This window comes from Otolemur garnettii, unplaced genomic scaffold (assembly GCF_000181295.1).
Source record: "Otolemur garnettii isolate 467f Iridium unplaced genomic scaffold, OtoGar3 scaffold00003, whole genome shotgun sequence".
Taxonomy (NCBI): Eukaryota; Metazoa; Chordata; class Mammalia; order Primates; family Galagidae; genus Otolemur; species Otolemur garnettii.
Window position 1 is genome coordinate 34,307,273 of NW_003852398.1, and position 18,118 is coordinate 34,325,390.

Below are 18,118 nucleotides of genomic sequence, written 5' to 3' on the forward strand. Positions count from 1 at the left end.
AAACAGCTCAGTCCCTCCTCGGCCCCGCCCCCTCACCCCTGCGCGGAGTGTTTTTTAGGTCTCGGAGCAGAGGGTCTTCATCGTTCCCTTGCCTCCACAGGTGAAGCCGGCCCAGGAGGTGAAGCTTCGCTTCCTGGAACAGCTGAGCATCCTTCAGACCCGGCAGCAGAGGGAGGCGGATCTACTGGAGGACATCAGGTAGCCCGATCCCTTAACTTACACCCACCTTTACCGTTGCGCGCCACTTCTCCCCCAGCCTACATCCACCAGTGTAGGGCGAGGGGGGTGCACAGGGGCGAACTATTCTCTGACCTGACCAATTCATGGCCCTCACCCTAGGCCTGTCTCTCCAGATACTGGATAGGACTGATCCCTGCCCCACCCCTCACACACAAACACGCAGGAACCCTGCCTCAGATTCCTTGACTCCACACCACTCCTCTCTCTCCCACAATCAAGCCTAGGACAGAATTCTCCGTCTCCTTCCAGACCCATTGGAAGACTGGCAAACCCCATACCCAGGGTCCAATTAGTCCTCACCTCTAAGCCCACAGATGGACCCTCTGGGGTGGGGAGGATCCTGCCGGGGCTCTGAGGGCAGGCTGTCTTATGGTGAGATTGTCTTGTGTTGTGGCTGCCTGAGGTTATCTCAAGGACTCCCTCTGTTCATTCCCCTTCCATCTGAGGGAGTCAAACTCTAGGAGCTTGACTCCCCCCTTCGTCCTGTCCAGGTGAGTAGAGGACTAACAAGGGAGAATAGGATGAAAGGCTAATTCTATATATCCCCACCCCCATCTCCACAGATCCTACAGCAAGCAGAGGGCAGCTATTGAACGGGAGTATGGGCAGGTATGGGACTTTTCTCTGGCCCTTCTCTCTTGTTCTAGCCCCCTTTAAACCACAAGCAATGTCTCCACACATATCTCTGTTGTGGTCAAGAGCAAAGGTCTAAAGTCAAACAGCCTTGTATTAAGTCTCTGCTGTGTACTTATTAGCTGGGTGACCTTGGAAGTTATTTAACCTTTCTTTGGCCTCAGTTTCTTTCTCTGTAAAATGGGAATAATATAACACTTAACCTTTATGTAGAGCTGTTGTAAGGATTAAATAAACTAATGAGTATAAGGCATTTAGCAAAGCTGGTGTCCGTAATATCCATCCAAAGAATGTTATTATTGTGCTCTGATCCCATATTCTCTGTTTAGGGGTGGGTCTTTGAAAGGGAACTGGGTTTGTGATGGCTTTTTCACCAGGCACTTCAGAAATTGGCAGGGCCATTCCTGAAGAAGGAAGGGCAGCGGAGTGGGGAGATGGACAGCAGGTGAGGCCCATGGATGGGTAAGGCCTCAGGGGCTCAAAGGTTATGGGGAACTCAGCCCCAGGAACCTGTGAGGATGAAGGCCTAGTGAGTACGAAGGGGGCTGCAGGTAGAGCTGACACAGCAGCAGGAGAGGAGCTGATCCTGCAAGGACACTGTGGGTGGGGGTGGGGGACATGAGTGAGCCTTGTGGCTGAGCTAATGGGTTGATCGATTGATGGGCTCCCAGACAATGGGGGATGGGAAAGCACTCTGTCTCCTATGGTGTTGGAGGGGTCATCTCATGAAGCTGTGAAGTGTTCCCCTCCTCAACACAGATCTTCTCTGGGGAGGGGCAGGACAGTATTTGGTGCCTGGCGCTGCCTGCTGGATGCCACCATGGCTGGAGGCCAAACTCGGCTCCATGCATCTGACCGATACCGTGACCTAGCAGGACGGAGTGCCAAGGAGCAAGTGCTTAGGAAGGTATGGCTCAGTGGACGGGGTGAGGGATGAGCTGGCTTGGGATCAGAGGTGGTCTGGGTCAGGACTTTGTGTATCTATGCTGCTAGGGGACAGAGAACCTGCAGAGGGCGCAGGCTGAGGTGCTGCAGTCTGTCCGGGAGCTGAGCCGAAGTCGGAAGCTGTATGGGCAGCGAGAACGTGTGTGGGCCTTGGCACAGGAGAAGGCAGCTGATGTCAAGGCCAGGTGTGGGGTCAGGGGAATTAGGAAGTCCAAGGTTGGGGGATGGGGAGGTATGGGGTTGGTGTCAAAGTGGTGTCAAAGCTGGGCCTGACTCTGACTTCTCTTGCTTGTCTGCACAGGTTGAATCGAAGTGACCATGGGATCTTCCACTCTCGGACCAGTCTCCAGAAATTGAGCACCAAGGTTTGGGGGATGAGGGCGTGAGTGTGAGAGCAGGGAAGGTAGGCAGAATATGGTTTAGAACTCAGGGGCATAATTATGAGAGACTGGGATGAATCTTTCTTAGGTAGGTGACCTTGGTTGACTTACTTGATCTTTCTGAACCTTATTTTCTTCATCTATGAAATGGAAATAATATCTTTCTTTTTCATTCCCTTAATATGCATTTATTGAGCTGTATGTACTAGACAGTTTCTGAACACTGGGTACCTGGAGGAGAACACTACCAGTATAGTTCCTACTCTCACAGCCTTGTTAAGGGAGACAGAGAGTTAATAAGTAAATAATCAGATTAAGAAGAAAATAAAACAAGGTGTTTTGATAAAGGTAACAATGTAGAGTAATATAATTTAGAGAGAGGCCTTTCTGAACATGTGGTCTGAGCCTCAAAAAAAGGAATTAGCCATTCAGAGATCTAGGGGAAGAACATTCTACAGAGAGTAAATGGTGAGTTCAAAGGCGCTAAGGTGAGAATAACTTTGTAGGTTAAAGGAACTAAGAACAGGCCAGTGTGGCTAGAACACTGTGAGCAAGAGAGCGAGCACTCGAGAAAAGGTCAGAGAGGTTTCAGGGGCCAACTTACGTTGCACTTAGTAGACCATGATAAGGAACTGTTGGGATTTTGTTTTAAATGTTTGCAGAAGCTATTAGAGCAGTGGTTCTCAACCTGTGGGTCGTGACCCACAGGAACTGTATTAAAGGGTTGCGGCATTAGGAAGGTTGAGAACCATTGCATTGGAGGATTTTGAGTAGGAGTTGTGAGTATGTGAAATGTTTAGTATAGTGCCAGGCACATAGTAAGCACTCAATAATGTGAGAATCCATTCTGGATCTGGGTTCTCAGTTGGTCTTGGAAGGACCCTTGGAAGGGGTCCAGAGCTCCATGTCAGCATCTGTTTCCTTTCCTAGCTATCTGCCCAGTCAGCCCAGTATTCCCAGCAGCTTAAAGCAGCACGCAACGAGTACCTGCTCAACTTGGTGGCCACCAATGCCCACCTTGATCATTACTACCAGGAAGAACTGCCAGCCCTGCTCAAGGCCAGTCTATATTTTTTTGTTTTGAGACAGAGCCTCAAGCTGTCACCCTGGGTACAGTGCTGTGGCATCACAGCTCACAGAATCCTCTAACTTCTGGGCATAAGCAATTCTCTAGCCTCAGCCTCCCAAGTGATTGGGACCACAGGCACCTGCCACAACACCCGGCTAGTTTTTGGTTGCACTTGTCATTGTTTGGCAGGCCCAGGGTGGATTCAAACCCCCCAGCTCTGGTGTATGTGGCTGGTGCCCTAACCGCTTGAGCTACAGGAGCTAAGCCTCAAGGCCAGTCTTAATTTGGACACTGCTGCCCCTCAGCAGGGGGGAGGGAAATCCCTCTCCATTTCCCACTCCCTATCAGGCTGGGTAGTGCTAGGGACTTAGGCTCCTTAGAGTGGATAGAAGATATATACTTGGGTTCTGGCTCTGCTTCTAATTGGCTGCATGAAATTGTACAGGACACTTAACTCTTCTGAAGCTCAGGTTCTTCATCAGGGATAACCCCTGCTCTGCCTACTTTATATCACTAATGGGGCTCAAAGGAGAGAACAGATGTGAAAGTGTTTTTTTTAATTATTAAGTGCTCTGCACACATGAAGGTCTTTCTTCCTCACGAAGAATGTCGTGCTTCTTTTCTCCTTTCTATACCTCATACCTATTGCTCATTCAAATCTGGAAAGAGAGGCTGGTTTGCAAAAGGGTTGCATCATTATCTTGGGGTTCTCTCCAGGCCCTGGTCAGCGAGCTGTTGGAACACTTGAGGGACCCCCTGACCTCACTGGGCCGCACTGAGCTAGAAGCTGCAGAGATGGTCCTGGAGCATGCCCGCTGTGGGGGACAGGCAAGCTCCCAGGTAAGGGCTGCAGCCTGTGGCCTATAAGAGCTTCCCCAGAGATCTTGTTTACCTTCTTTTTTCAATACAGTCCTCTCCATTGATGTCTGCCTCTTTCCTTCTCATCTTGTCCTCTTTCTTCCAAGAGGCGATGGGGACAAGGTTGGAGAAGGAACCAGTGAGTGAGTGACTTTGACTTTTCCCAATTCTTAGGTAAACTGGGAGCAGGATCTGAAGCTGTTTCTCAAGGAGCCTGGAGTATTTTCCCCCACCCCACCTCAGCAGTTTCAGCCAGCAGGAACTGATCAGGTGAGACCTACCTGCTTGTTGGAACCAGGCCACATGGGAATAGGACTGTGGTATAGGCCTCCTCCATTATCCTTATCTTGGTATTAACTTAGTGTTGGGCCCTGGAGAAGGATTTTAGAACTCCAGTTTACTTCCATCACATCAGGACACAAAGAAACACATACTTGTCCACCTTTCAGTCATTCACTGTGCGATCCAACTAATCCAATTTCTGGAACTCTGTGTCTCTGTATTCACATACTACCTACATGCCTCTACCTCTTTGTCCCTTCCTTGGAGGTTAAGACAAAGTGAGGGAAAAGGAGGGAACTGGGGAGAAGGAACATTCTCAGGTCCTCCTAATAGCACCCCCTGGCCCTTTCAGGTGTGCTCCTTGGAGGTGGAAGCAGAAGGCATGGCTGGGGAGAGTGGCCTGGAGAAAGAGGTTCAGCGGTGGACAAGTCGAGCTGCCCGTGACTACAAGATCCAGAACCATGGGCATCGGGTGAGGTGGGGGGATGCTGGTGTCATGTATACCTTCTGTGTCAGCAAGAAGAGCTGAGAGACAGTGATCCCAGAGCCACTGGGGGGTGTTCTAGAGCTATAGACTAGAGGGGAGGGTGTTTTAAGGCAACAGTATGGCACAGTAGTTAAGAGCACAGCTTTTGGAGATAGACCTGCCTGGATTAAAATTCTGTTGTTTCCTAGTTCTGTAACCACAAGTAAAGGAGTGACTTAACCTCTTTGGACTTCAATTTCCTCATCACTAAAATGGGGCCAATAATATCACCCACTTCATAGGGAAGATTCAATGACATAATACAAGTGATGCAACTAGCAGAGTACTAGGCCCACAGAAGGTTATGCCCAGCAGCATCTCCACCCACCCCTGATCTTTGCCTTCCCAACCAGGTGCTGCAGCGATTGGAGCAGAGACGACAGCAAGCTTCTGAGCGGGAGGCTCCAGGCATAGAACAGCGGCTACAGGAAGTGAGGGAGAGCATCCGGCGGGCACAAGTGAGGCACAGCCCTGGGGGTTAGAGCCACTGAGATCCCACTTTCTCAGGCAACACCCCCTACATACCTCTTTCTGATGATCAGGGGAGGGGGGAGGTAGAGAGAAGATACAGTTGGGCAGGTTCCATCAACCTCCCTCCTTTCCTTGCCAGGTGAGCCAGGTGAAGGGGGCTGCCCGGCTGGCCCTACTTCAGGGGGCTGGCCTGGATGTACAGCTCTGGCTGAAGCCAGCTATGACCCAGGCTCAGGATGAGGTGGAGCAGGAGCGACGGCTCAGTGAGGCTCGGCTGTCCCAAAGGGACCTCTCTCCCACTGTGAGTTCCTCCCCTTATCACATACACAACCTAGGAGGGTGAAACTCCCCAGTAGAAGGTAGACCCTGTAAAATTGGAGTCACAATAGTCAAAGGGTTGTTGTTAAAGCTTAAGTGAAATCATGCAGGTATAATTCTTTGCGTACTTTTTGGCATAGAAAGTCCTCAATAAAGTTTTATTATGAGTTTAATGTGGTAGTTAAGAAGTAAGATTCTGGGGACAGTCTGTAAGTGGTTTGAGTACCAGTCATTCTACTTATTGGGTTGGTGAAATGGAAAGTGACTTAACCTTTCTGTGCCTCAGTATACTCATCAGTAAAATGAGGTTTATAGTTGTGCAAAATAACACTAGATCATTATGAAGATTTAAATAAGACAATATATATAACATAGTATTGTGCCTAGCACATAGTAAGCATTCAATTACTGTAACTGCTATTACTGTTAGTATTATCCTGCTCTTTGGTGATCTGGTTGTGATCCATGGTGTCTTTTGGGGATAGAATGGAAAAGGAGACAAGATATAACCAGTAATTGAGAGTGGGCCCCATAATCAAGTCTATTCTCTGCCTCCTTCCAGGCTGAGGATGCTGAGCTTTCTGACTTTGAGGAATGTGAGGAGGCGGGGGAGCTCTTTGAGGAGCCTGCCCCTCAAGCTTTGGCAACCAGGTCCCTCCCCTGCCCTGCACATGTGGTGTTTGGCTATCAGGTATGAATGGGGCAGGGGGCCTTGGATGGGCAAGGGTGGGGCACATCCAAGTCCTAAATCCTTCTTTGTGGGGCCCAGGCAGGGCATGAGGATGAGCTGACCATCACGGAGGGTGAGTGGCTGGAGGTCATAGAGGAGGGAGATGCTGATGAATGGGTCAAGGTGGGTATGGGACCCTGGGCTCTGATCTTGAGGTGGAGGCAGTGGGTGGGAGGGACTTCTCTGTGGCCCCAAAAGACCCAGCCAGGTGAAGCTAGAAGCCTGAGGTGGAGGAGAGCCAGGGCTATGGACTGCCAAGGCAAGTCTGATATCTGTTCACATTGCTGGGTGAGCAGGCTCGGAACCAGCACGGTGAGGTAGGCTTTGTCCCTGAGCGGTATCTCAACTTCGCCGACCTCTTCCTCTCTGAGAGTGGCCATGACAGTGACAATCCCTCCGGGGCAGAGCCCACAGGTAAGAAAGGGAATTCTGGGTTGGGGGGATATGGAAAAGAACTGTTAGGTGGTGTGGCCCTGGGGCGTTATGGTCCTGGGGCACTACCACCTGTCCTCTCTTTGTTACTATCTCTCCTGGGCCTCTGTAGCATTCCTGGCTCGTGCCCTGTACAGCTACACAGGACAGAGTGCAGAGGAGCTGAGCTTCCCTGAGGGAGCACTCATCCGTCTGTTGCCCCGGGCCCAGGATGGAGTGGATGATGGCTTCTGGAGGGGAGAATTTGGGGGCCATGTTGGTGTCTTCCCCTCCCTACTAGTGGAGGAACTGCTTGGCCCCCCTGGGCCACCTGAACTCTCTGACTTTGAACAGGTGAGGTGTCCTTCTCCCTGAATCTCTAGGCACCTTTGGGTTGACTCTCCTACCCCAATAACAATTCATCTTAATGGCCCCTCTCCTCCCAGGTTAACTGGCAATGGTATCCTTGTCCTCCTCATCTCCTTTGTCTGGGCAGAGAAAAGGGGAACCAAGGCAGTCCTTATGTGAATTTGGAGTTCCTACTTTAGAACTGGATGGATCTGAGTTCAAATTTCTATTGCATGACTTGGGCAGTGATTTTAATCTCTTGGAGTAGAGAGAATTAGAGGCTCTTGTCTTTTTTATATGTAAAATGGGGATAATAATACTTGTTACAGAGGTACAGCATAATGGCACATAGGATATGTTTTAATATATGATACCTACTGGTATGTCTGTATAATATGAAGAGTATAGGAAGGGAAGCAGGAGACCTGGATTCTAGCCAGCACTCTGCCACTGACTGGTTCTATGATCTTGGACAGATGGCTTAACCTGAGTCTCACCTCTATCTAACACAGGAGTCATAAACATGCTTACCTCATGGGGTAATGGTGAGGACTGAATGGATTAGGTCATGTGAAATGTTGGCAGAGCACTGGAGACATAGTAAATGTTTAGTACACACTGGCTGTTGAACTATGTATCAGCTGTAACTCTCACCTGAAACTTTGGCGACTTCCCATATTGGGGAGACATGAGGCAGGAACTGAAGGTGGAATGAGAGGAAAAGCTGGTAAAAATTTCCCACATTCCATTAATAACTTTGTGCCCACCTTACTCCCAGACATTGCCGTCCCCTTCTCCTCCCAGCTTCTCTCCACCTGCACCCACCTCTGCGCTGGATGGGCCCCCTGCACCTGTCCTGCCTGGGGGTAAGTGGAAGCTTGGACTCTGAGGTCACACTCCATTCCTCCTTGTGCCCTCAGGTACTTTGCAATAAGGTCCACTATAGCTGGATTTGTTTGTTTGTTTTGAGACAGAGTATTAAGCTGTTACTCTATAGAGTGCCATGGCATCAACATAGCTCATAGCAACCCTTAACTCTTGGGCTCAAGCAATCCTCTTGCCTTGGTTTTTCTTTTCTTTTCTTTTTCTTTTGAGACAGAGCCTCAAGCTGTTGCCCTGGGTAGAGTGCTGTGGCATCACAGCTCACAGCAATCTCCAACTCCTAGGCTTAAGATTCTCTTGCCTCAGCCTCCCAAGTAGCTGGGACTACAGGCACCTGCCACAATGCCTGGCTAGTTTTTTTTTTTTTTTTTTTTTCCCAGTTGTAGTTGTCATTGTTCTTTGGCATGGGCTGGGCTGGATTTGAACTCACCAGCTCTGGTGTATATGGCTGGTGCCTTAGCTGCTTGAGCTATAGGCACCAAGCCGGTTTTTCTATTTTTAGTAGAGATGGGGTCTTGCTCTTTCTGAGGCTGGTCTTGAACTTGTAAGCTCAGTGAGCTCAAGCAGTCCACCTGCCTCTACCTCCCAGAGTGTTAGAACTACTGCACCTTGTCAGATGGTCACTGTTTTATCATTACTATTTTAAAAATTAGCCAACTTCTCTATGTTCTCCCAATATGAACCTTTTGCTCTTAGTGTCCTTGAATCCCGCAAATACTTAGCTTTGTGTCATCAGTATTTCTCCTGGAATGCCCATCTTTTTTTTTTTTTGACAGAGTCTTACTTTGTCACCCTTGGTAAAGTGCTGTGGCATCATAGCTCACAGCAACCTCCAACTCTTGGGCTCAAGCAATTCTCTTGCCTCAGTTTCCCAAGTAGCTGGGACTACAGGCACCTGCCAAATGCCTGGCTATTTTTTAGAGACAGGGTCTCGCTCTTGCTCAGGCTAGTCTCAAACTGTAAGTTCAGACAATCCATCTGCCTCTGCCTCCTAGAGTGCCAGGATGATAGGTGTGAGCCACCATGCCCAGCCATGCCCATCTTTTCTAAAACCTTTTGGTCCTTGCACTTTCTCAACAGGACGTTTCCTTCCCTGACCCTTTCCCCCACCCCCATGACGTCACCACCATTTCCATTACTACTGGTTTACTTGAGTGACTTAGCATTCATTCATTAATTGTGCTTGTTGATGTTTCATAACTGGGTTCCTGACAGCCGTTGGAGGTGGAAGTGTTGTGTGTGTCCCTCCCCCCTTTCTTTTGGAGCCTTGAGCAGAGCTGATTATATAGCAGTTGTCCAGTAACTGTTGAGGATGGATGGATTTATGAATGTTATGACCTAGGATGGTGACTATTCATTAATTTAACAAATATTTATAGAATGCTCCTGTCCTAAGTGCTGGAGATACAGTATTGAACAAAACAAAATCTTGTGATCTTGTTTCTAGACAAAATCCTGGACTTCCCTGGACTCCTGGATATGACAGTGCCTCGACTCAGGCCAGTAAGAGTCCTTGCCTTGGAAGAGATTATATGTAGAGGGGTCCAGTTGGTCCTGATTTGTCTGCAGAGCTGAGTAAATGTATAGGAATACCCTCAAGGGAGGACTCTGGAACACTAACTATGTGTTCCTTACAGATGCGTCCACCACCTCCACCGCCAGCTAAAGCCCCGGATCCTGGCCAAGCAGATCCTCTCACTTGAAAGCCAGGGAGATCACTGCCCCCAGTGATGCTGCTGCCCATATGTCCATGCTGTTAGAGACCACACCCTCAGTGATCTGGAGCAATACAGCCAAAAGCTGAAATCACCCTTACTTCCAGGGACAGAAACTTCTCCCCATTTCTGGGGCTGGAACCCACTCTTTTTTTTTTTTTTCATTGTCCTTCTGTCATTTCTAGGTCTAGAACTATACCTTTCTTTTCTGCTACCACCCTATCTCAAGAGTGGTAATGTAACGTGACATATCTGGGGCTGGAACCTATCCCTCAAAGTATTCAGTGGCTCCAGCCCACCTATGTCTCTACCTGCGCTTTATGACCCACCCCACTCTGGATGCCAGGGTCATGGGGTTGGGGAGGTCAGAAGGAGCTGGAGCCAGTATGCGAAGCAGCTGTAATGGTCTGATCAGATTTATTGACAGTGAATAAAGGGCACAAAGGCCAAGCAAGAACCTGGGCCTCTTGTGCCAAGAGGGCAGGGGGCCTAAGGTGCTATTGCTTTAGGGGCCTACCAAGGACAGGGGCCTGCTCCCACGCTCTAGCTATATGGAACAAAGTGTTGGGGAAGGCAGGTCAGGCAGCCTGTTGGCAGGCAGGAGAATGGGCAAGGGAATGTGGTTTTAGAGATGGGGAGAACCTTTCCTGAGGTCCCCCAGCCTGAGACTGTGCAACTCCAGGTAGAGATAGAGCTGGTCCCTCAGCTGGGAAGCAGTGCTGTCCAGTGGAGGGGAGGGCCTTCATGCCCACCCACGCCCTGGCCCTGCCAGCTGGTAGTCCATCAGCGCAATGAAGAATGAGACTTGGAGGAGAGGAAGAGTAACAGTGTTGCTTCCTGTTCAAGCTTTGTCCCAGATTTTCCCCAGTGGCTACAGGATCTTCCCTGTCCCTGGAGCACGTACCCACTACCCACCCCTAAACCAAGGAATCTGTAAGACTAAGCCTGCAGTTCACCCTGAGGATTCAGGGAGCTGATAGGCTTAAATAGTTTAAATAGGTGGTGGGAGGACCAGATTACCTTACTTACGGCTAAGGGAGGCTCACCTCACGTACCCCTTGCTCCCTGTGGTGGAGACACCTAAAAGGGGAGAGGTCAATGGGAGAATAAGAGATGGGTCAGATCAGTGCCCCCTAGAGTAGGGGACAATTAAGAGCTAAGCCCACTGTAGGCATGGACATGTCTTCATACCTGGTGATCTGAGGTGTCTGGTTTGCTTGGTTGTCCATTTGCCTCTTGAGTGGACAGCCCAGGGCTAGGGCTTCTCCCTCCAGCCCTCAGTGTTGGCTCTGTAGAGGCTCCAGGCTTTACCTCAAGTGCACAAGGGACGAGGCTGCTGTCCCTGAGTCCTCCATTCTGCACTGAGGTGCTAGGTAGGGCTGGGGGCTGTGGTCTCTCAGGGGGCAGCCTCTCCATGGCAGGTATCCCTGCTCTGGGTTGTCCTCCCCCAGAACCCTGGCCACCCCCTGGGTCTGGCCCCCCTCCAGAGCCCCAGCTCCTGTCTGTGGGGGAGCCATCACGATGTTCATGGAGCCCATAGCGCTTCTCAATATGTGTCACCCGGAACCTGGTAGGAGAGGGAACACTAGGGCTTAGGAACTCAGTTCAGAAGCTACTTAGCCTTCCCTCAGATCAAGGACATCCTGGGTTTGATTCCACCCCTCTTTAGCCTAAGGCAAGGGAGGCCCACTCAGATTGTGGGGCACACTGTGCAGCCTGACTCCTGCTACAGCTTCCAGTCTAGGAGAAAAGAAAGGGGGTCTACTTCTGGGGTCAAGTGCTGGACCACTGGGGCTCCCACCTCAACCCCCCTTTCCCTGGAGCTTTGTATCCCCACCTGCCCACAGAGAACACAGTGGTCTCCCCAGTCCGGGGGCGGCTTTTTCCTTCCTTGGAGCGGCCCTGACGGACAAGTGGGGGCCTCTTGTTGCGGCTGCAATGGATGCAAGGGGCTGCAGAGCCCAGGTGCACTGTGTGATGATGGGAGGGGGTTCCATCCTGCAGGCTGGAGGTGGCATCCATGCTAGACAGTAGGGAGGAGGGGAGCAGAGATAACACTTCCATTTCCCGTCTGGTTCTGTTCCTTTCTGTTCTTTCAGCAAGTTCCTTAAACTCCCCAATTGCCCCACTTTCCTCAGACCCCAACACTTTTTTCTTCTCTTTATCTAATAAACTCAAGATGTTAATGACCATGTATTCTTTATCCCAGGGCTGTTTACTAAAAAGAAGGCAATGCTTAACCCAATGGAGTGGTATTATAGATGAATGTTGGGCTTGGTGATATCTAGAGGAAAAATAGAGTTTGAAGGAATCAAGATTTCTATAAAACTTTCTGTAGGTTACCCAGCATTGTCTTACAACCCCAAACATGCAAGGGGACTGGGAAAGGATTATGCTGGAGGAGAGGGTACTCTCCAAGGCAAGCAAAGTCATGCTGGCCCTTGTTTCCAGCTCACCTGGACAGCTGCACTGTCCCTTCTCCTTCACTGTCCCCCAGCATCTCTTTCAAGGCCTCAGCATTAGCTGAGGGGAGAAGGGAAAGAGGAAGTCAGTGGAGGTGGAGGTCAGGGCAAGAGAAAGCCAGAGTGTGGGGGGCGGAGCAAGGGACCAGTCTAGTCACACCTTCATTTTGGATGATGCAGCGAACTATTCTCTCTACTGTGTCTTCATTCATGTCATCGTCCTCAGCTGAAGGATGAGAGGTTGGCAAGGAAGCAAGAATGAGTCAGCTTTGGAGCAATAGTTACCCACTGGCCCCTATGGCTTATTGTTCAAGACATACCCCTTTACCTATCTGCCATCATGCTGGACTTTGGCATTTCAGGGGCTACAAAAGATGGGATTGTCAATGGGTGCCCCAGACTACCCTTAGTGGACCCTTCCTGCCCATGCTGCCTTCCCCAGATTTGGTTTCTTTCTTTCTTTTTTTTTTTTTGAGACAGAGCCTCAAGCTGTCCCTCTGGGCAGAGTGCCGTGGCATTACAGCTCACAGCAACCTCCAACTCCTGGGCTCAAGCGAGTCTCCTGACTCAGCCTCCCAAGTAGCTGGGATCACAGGCGCCCACCACAACGCCCGGCTATTTTTTGGTTGCAGCCATCATTGTTGTTTGGCAGGTCCGGGCTGGGGATTCGAACCTGCCACCTTAGGTGTACATGGCTGGCGCCTTAGCGGGTTGAGCTATAGGCGCAGAGCCCCCAGATTTGGTTTCAAAGTGGTCTCACCCCACTTGCTGACCAGAGAATGCATCACTAGGCTTTCTGCAGGCCTAATTGGGATTTGATTTGGCCCGGGTTTGTTGGGTAGGGATGCTAAAAGAGGTGTGGGGCAAGGGGTAAAGGAGAAAGGTGACTGAGCCAGAGTTCCAGGCTCCTCACTCACGGGCCTGAAGCTGGGCGTCATCAGGCTCTGAGCCCCTGGACGTTCGGCAGCGGTAGCCCTTCTTCTTGAGCACGTGGCAGATCATGAAGCCTACCAAGCCCATGAGGAAGAAGACCAGCACAAGCAGGAAGAGCATGTACAGCCCATGTTGGGGCGGTTCCAGGTCAGGCTGTGGTTCCGACATGAGGCTCTGGAGGTCGAGCGCGGGCCAGGGCGCCTCCTGGGTTTAGGGGGCTGCAGCTGGGGATGGGAGAGGGATAGGCATGCCACCCTCAGGATCGGAAATAAGCACATCTCAGATTATCTGGTCCGACTCCCTATCCAACAAGGGAGCTGTCCGGGCCTAGGGTGCTGCTTCACCAATACTGCCTGGGGCAGGAGGTCAAACGGCTGCTGCTAAAGCCCTCCTTCACGACCCTGGTTCTGCTTCCCCGACGCCCAGAGCATTCCCCTTTCCAGTTTGTCCGCGCTTCCGCCCCTCCCAAGGACACTGCAGCGTGAGATGGGACGGAATTTTTAGGAGCAGAAATCGCGCCTGAGTCAGCGTCTGCACCTTCTCTGCGCTGGCCTGAGCGAGGCCTCTGCAGCCCCCTCCCCTCTCTGTACTCCCCCCTCTATATGTTCCCCCCACCCTGACCACCTGGCCCACCCGGTACCGATGATTTGGTCCTGGCTCCGGCTTCTCCTCCGGTTCCGGCTCCAGGGGTGTCCTAGTCCGGTTCAGGGCCCCGGACGCCCTCCCGGCGCTCATCCCTTGATTCCTACCCCTCCCCCCTTCGCCGCCTCACCGGCTCCGGGCTGTGGTTGCGGATACCGGTGCCGCGGCCGGCGGGGGGAGGGAAGGATGGCGAGGGATGAGGGCTGATTGGTAGCAACAGCAGGTTTCGGACAACTCCCGGGTAAGGAAGGAGATGGGCGCTTCCGCAGCGCCCTTGCCTCCCAAATGCTTTCGCCGGCCCAGGACCAAGGGGCGGAGCGCAGGTGTGCGGGGCGGAGAGCGTGAGCCTTGCGCGCGAGTGAGCGCAAGTGGGGTGTGCGCGTGACTGCGCTGCTCCCCCACCCCAGGGAAATGTGCGACGCGGAGTCTGGGTCTGAGCTGGGGACAAGAGGTCCGGCTGGGGTGTTCTCCACTCCTTTATTCCGCACGCTTGGCGCACCTCCTGCTTTCAGATGCCGCGACCGAAAGGACAGTCAGGAATCTTTTCAGTGTCTTGGGGAAACTGGCTTTCTGGAGCTGTGCGGTGCAGTGTGGCTAGATCTTCGGAGCTTCCTAGAGAGGTGACCACGGCCTGCGCCCCGTTTGGGGAAAGTTGCTAGATGGGATGGCTCGGCTTCCCGAGGATATGAACCCCTTTCGGAAACAAATGGCCCTCACATCCGAGGACGGAAGCTACAGCTTCCCCGCCCAAGCCTAGAAGCTCAAAGTAGAGCTGCCCCGAGCGCAGCCCGCTGGGCGGGCCTCCCTAGGGGGCGTGAATAAGGTGTGGCTTCGGAGAGGCGGGGCCCGGGCCTTCGGGTTCCGCAGAGGCAGGCTGCGTGTTTGCGCAGTACGCACGACCGGGGGTGGGGCTGGCGGCTGGCGAGCGGGCGGGCAGCTGAGGCGCGGGGCCTGGTCCCGCAGGCACCATGGCCAAGACCGTGGCCTATTTCTATGACCCTGACGTGGGCAACTTCCACTACGGTGAGGAAACAGGGTTGTACATGAGGGATAGGGGTTCAGAGGTTTGGAAGTAGGGGCTGTAATTCCAGGAGTGGGAGCTGACGAACTCTCTTTTCCCACCCCTAGGGGCTGGGCACCCTATGAAGCCCCATCGCCTGGCATTGACCCATAGCCTAGTCCTGCATTATGGTCTCTATAAGAAGATGATCGTGAGTCCTCTGCCAGGGATTGGGGGTGGGGCGAGCTGTGGTTTTAAGATTAGGTGTGCTAGACTGAAAGCACTAAGTGCAACCCGCCCCTAGAGAGTGTGTGTGTGTATATGTGTAACTGGATAGAAGACACTCCAGCACCTCTGATGTGCGCAGTGTTGGGGGTGGTGACCTCTGGCTTAATGGAAGGTACTTTTTCACCACAAGCAGGCCACCCTTTGACCTCAGGCTGACTAGTTCTTGGCTTAGGGTTAGGGTGGTCGGGCTGGTTTAAAGTGTGTTCCTCCCCTGCATTTTAGGGTGTGGACAGTGCTGTGGCCTCAGAGATGGTGAAGGCTGGATCACTGTATCTGTGTGTGATGTTTACTTTCAGTTCCCACCCCTTCTCCTCTGCCACCTCTCTCTACCTCTGAGGAACTAGAGCTCCAGGGTTGACTTTGCAGCCTAGTGTAAATGTGTGTGTGTGTAAGGGAGTAGATGTCCTGAGTATTACCTTTTTAACCTAGAATACCTCTGCATGGTTCTGCTTAATTGCTCTCCCATTCTCCATCTCCCAGACATACACATGCTGTCTGTCCCCAGCTTGGAATTTATAGCTGTAATATGGGATAATACATGTAAAAGTAAGCCAGGCATTATGGGAATTGATCAACAATATGAATGAGTGTTTATTGCCTATGCTGAGGCACAGATAGGTTGGTCATAGAAAAGACTGAGGTAATATTAGTGCAGGAATCTATGAATCCCTTGATTGTTTGCCTATGTGTACCTGTATGCATTTTCTGGGAGAAGAAGAGCTCTTTCTTCTTGTTCAGTTTTCACTGAGGGTTGTGATGCCATTCACCCACAAAAGATAATAAGATAATATATGATTTAGCATCTTGAATTTTATTTTATTTTTATTTTTTATTTTTTTGGCTGGGGCCAGATTTGAACCCACAGCCTCCAGTATATGGGGCTGGTGCCCTACTCCTTGAGCCACAGGCACCACCCTTATTTTTATTTTTGTTTATTATTATTATTATTATTTGAGACACAGTCTTACTATGTCACCCTCGATAGAGTGCTATGGTGTCACAGCTCACAGCAACCTCAAACTCTTGGGCTTAAGCACTTCTCTTGCCTCAGCCTCCTGAGTAGCTGGGACTACAGGCACCTGCCACAATGCCTGGCTTTTTTTTGGTTGTAGTCATTGTTCTTGGCAGGCCCAGGTTGGATTTGAACCTATCAGCTCTGGTGTATGTGGCTGGTGCCCTAGCTGCTGAGCTACAAGTGCAGAGCCTGGCATGTTGAATTTTAATTAGAAAGTTGTCATATAGCCCATATATTTGACTCCAGAATGAAGAACCCAGAGGAAAGAGAGCAGATCAGAGCCTGGGAAGGAGATGAGTATAGAGAGAATCAAGAATAGGAGATCCAGGGTGGCACCTGTGGCTCAGAGGGGTAGGGTGCTGGCCCCATATGCTGGAGGTGGCAGGTTCAAACCCACTCCCGGCCAAAAACAGCAAATAAATAAATAAATAAAAGAATACGAGATCTAGAGAATAGGGCAGGTGGATTAAGGCTCAAGGCTAAGAAAGTAGGAAAAGCCAGTCTGCAGGTGGGAAGGAGAAAAAGTGGTCTTCAGGGGCTCAATCATAATAGCCCACCTTGAGAATTGGAGTCTATCTTCTTCACTGACCTTCATCTGATGGAGTACCAAGAATTCAAGGGTGGGGGGATTGCCATTTGTGGTATTGGATAAACTCTAGGACTAAGTTTGATGTGGGTGGTCTCAGCCCCATGAGTGGGGCTGACCCTACCTGAGTTCTTCTTGTATCTCCATCCCGAGGTCTTCAAGCCATACCAGGCCTCCCAGCATGACATGTGCCGCTTCCACTCCGAGGACTACATTGACTTCCTGCAGAGAGTTAGCCCCACCAATATGCAAGGCTTCACCAAGAGCCTTAATGCCTTCAACGTGGGCGATGACTGGTGAGGGAGGACTGGGTCTTTTCATGTCTAGCAGTTTAATGCCTGGATCTTCAGTGAGGTTTTATGGCTGCAGTGGGAAGAGATGAAGGGTGGTCTACTTGTCAGTGAATCAGCATTCACTCATTTGTTTATTCGATAAATATTCTTGGTCATTTGCTCTAGGCCAGGCCCTGTGCTAAGTACTGGGGATGCAAAGATGAACAACAACAACAAAATTTTAATTTTGTACTTGGGCTAAGTCTTATGAAGGGGAGGGATGTGACAGACTATGAGAACATATACTCAGGAGAATTATCTAGCTTGATGGGTAGCTGGTTAGTGGGCTCTTCCTAGAGGAAGTAATGATGATTGAGCTGAGATCTGAAAAAAGGGTAGGAGGGGATTAGGTGAAAGGTGGTTGGAAGATGAAGGGAGGAATGTAGTAGACGGTAGGGACAACATGTGCTAAGTGTCAGTATTAGAGTCAAGTATGATTCATTTGAGGAACAGAAAAGGCCTAATATAGAACTTAAAGAGAAGGGTATCTGAATGGAAGCTAAAAAGATAAGTGGGGACTTTTAAAACTAAACAGCCCTATTATAAATTGGGGTTTTACCCCTAGAGTAGGGGTCCTCAAACTTTTTAAAAAGGGGGCCAATTCACTGTCCCTCAGACCATTGGAGGGCCGGATTGTGGCCCCAGGACAAGTCGGCTGCTAAGCAGGACAGGCAGTGGCAGCAAAAACACCCAGGCCGGATAAATGCCCTGGGCGGGCTGCATGTGGCCCACGGGCCATAGTTTGAGGATGCCTGCCCTAGAGTATGAGAAAGTCATGAAATGTTTTAAAAAGCAAGGAAGTGACTTGACACAGTCAGGTTTACATTGAGCTTGTATCATCCATAGGCGACTCAATGTTAGATCCTGTGGGGAAGCCATGATCCTTGCTTACACTCTAGTATATATCCATGGGAAAATAATTACCATAATAGCTTACATATACTCAATTCTATTTTTTATTTTATTTTTTTAATTTTTTGAGACAGAGTCTTAGTGTTACTTGGTAAGGTGCCATGGAATCATAGCTCATAGCAACCTCAAACTCTTGGGCT

The 18,118-nt window shown here is 50.6% G+C and overlaps 3 protein-coding genes across 4 annotated transcripts in view; 2 read left to right on the forward strand and 1 right to left on the reverse strand.

The window, feature by feature from the left end:
- On the forward strand, positions 1–10,147 carry FCHSD1 (FCH and double SH3 domains 1). Of its 2 annotated transcripts, XM_023515725.1 has the most exons (19): positions 1–198; positions 804–849; positions 1,251–1,318; positions 1,654–1,780; positions 1,867–2,003; positions 2,120–2,183; positions 3,129–3,257; positions 3,985–4,107; positions 4,300–4,395; positions 4,760–4,879; positions 5,287–5,391; positions 5,544–5,705; positions 6,285–6,413; positions 6,492–6,575; positions 6,749–6,866; positions 6,997–7,217; positions 7,990–8,077; positions 9,541–9,596; positions 9,731–10,147. In XM_023515725.1, the coding sequence occupies exons 3-19, from the start codon at positions 1,308–1,310 to the stop codon at positions 9,794–9,796; spliced, it is 1,836 nt and encodes a 611-aa protein (XP_023371493.1). In that variant the 5' UTR covers positions 1–198; positions 804–849; positions 1,251–1,307; the 3' UTR covers positions 9,797–10,147. The 2 variants fall into 2 exon arrangements, with proteins under 2 accessions (XP_023371493.1, XP_023371489.1); XM_023515721.1 differs by lacking the exons at positions 1–198; positions 804–849; positions 1,251–1,318 and having other exon boundaries at positions 1,376–1,780.
- A 61-nt stretch (positions 10,148–10,208) lies between these two features.
- On the reverse strand, positions 10,209–14,612 carry RELL2 (RELT like 2). The gene is made up of 8 exons (XM_003782101.2): positions 13,844–14,612; positions 13,188–13,427; positions 12,431–12,496; positions 12,265–12,331; positions 11,646–11,831; positions 11,000–11,375; positions 10,855–10,888; positions 10,209–10,612 (listed from the first exon to the last, which is right to left on the reverse strand). The coding sequence occupies exons 2-7, from the start codon at positions 13,369–13,371 to the stop codon at positions 10,856–10,858; spliced, it is 912 nt and encodes a 303-aa protein (XP_003782149.1). The 5' UTR covers positions 13,372–13,427; positions 13,844–14,612; the 3' UTR covers positions 10,209–10,612; position 10,855.
- Positions 14,613–14,733: 121 nt separating this feature from the next.
- Positions 14,734–18,118, forward strand: part of HDAC3 (histone deacetylase 3) — a 19,797-nt gene continuing 16,412 nt past the window's right edge. The window contains exons 1-3 of the mRNA XM_003782100.2: positions 14,734–14,868; positions 14,974–15,056; positions 16,888–17,030. Coding sequence (XP_003782148.1) covers positions 14,814–14,868; positions 14,974–15,056; positions 16,888–17,030 — 281 coding nt within the window. The 5' untranslated portion in view covers positions 14,734–14,813. The remainder of the gene's footprint in view (positions 14,869–14,973; positions 15,057–16,887; positions 17,031–18,118) is intronic.

What these genes read in the sequence shown, in the direction of transcription:
- FCHSD1 (XM_023515721.1), top strand. Translation starts at nt 1,577, where the DNA reads ATGGTGTTGGAGGGGTCATCTCATGAAGCTGTGAAGTGTTCCCCTCCT. An exon ending in TCCAGAAATTGAGCACCAAG is followed by an intron (nt 2,184 to 3,128) that starts GTTTGGGGGATG and finishes TTCCTTTCCTAG; the next exon opens with CTATCTGCCCAGTCAGCCCA. An exon ending in AAAGGGACCTCTCTCCCACT is followed by an intron (nt 5,706 to 6,284) that starts GTGAGTTCCTCC and finishes GCCTCCTTCCAG; the next exon opens with GCTGAGGATGCTGAGCTTTC.
- RELL2 (XM_003782101.2), bottom strand. Translation starts at nt 13,371, where the DNA reads ATGTCGGAACCACAGCCTGACCTGGAACCGCCCCAACATGGGCTGTAC. An exon ending in TGACGCCCAGCTTCAGGCCC is followed by an intron (nt 12,497 to 13,187) that starts GTGAGTGAGGAG and finishes CTCATCCTTCAG; the next exon opens with CTGAGGACGATGACATGAAT. An exon ending in CAGACACCTCAGATCACCAG is followed by an intron (nt 10,889 to 10,999) that starts GTATGAAGACAT and finishes CTCCCCTTTTAG; the next exon opens with GTGTCTCCACCACAGGGAGC.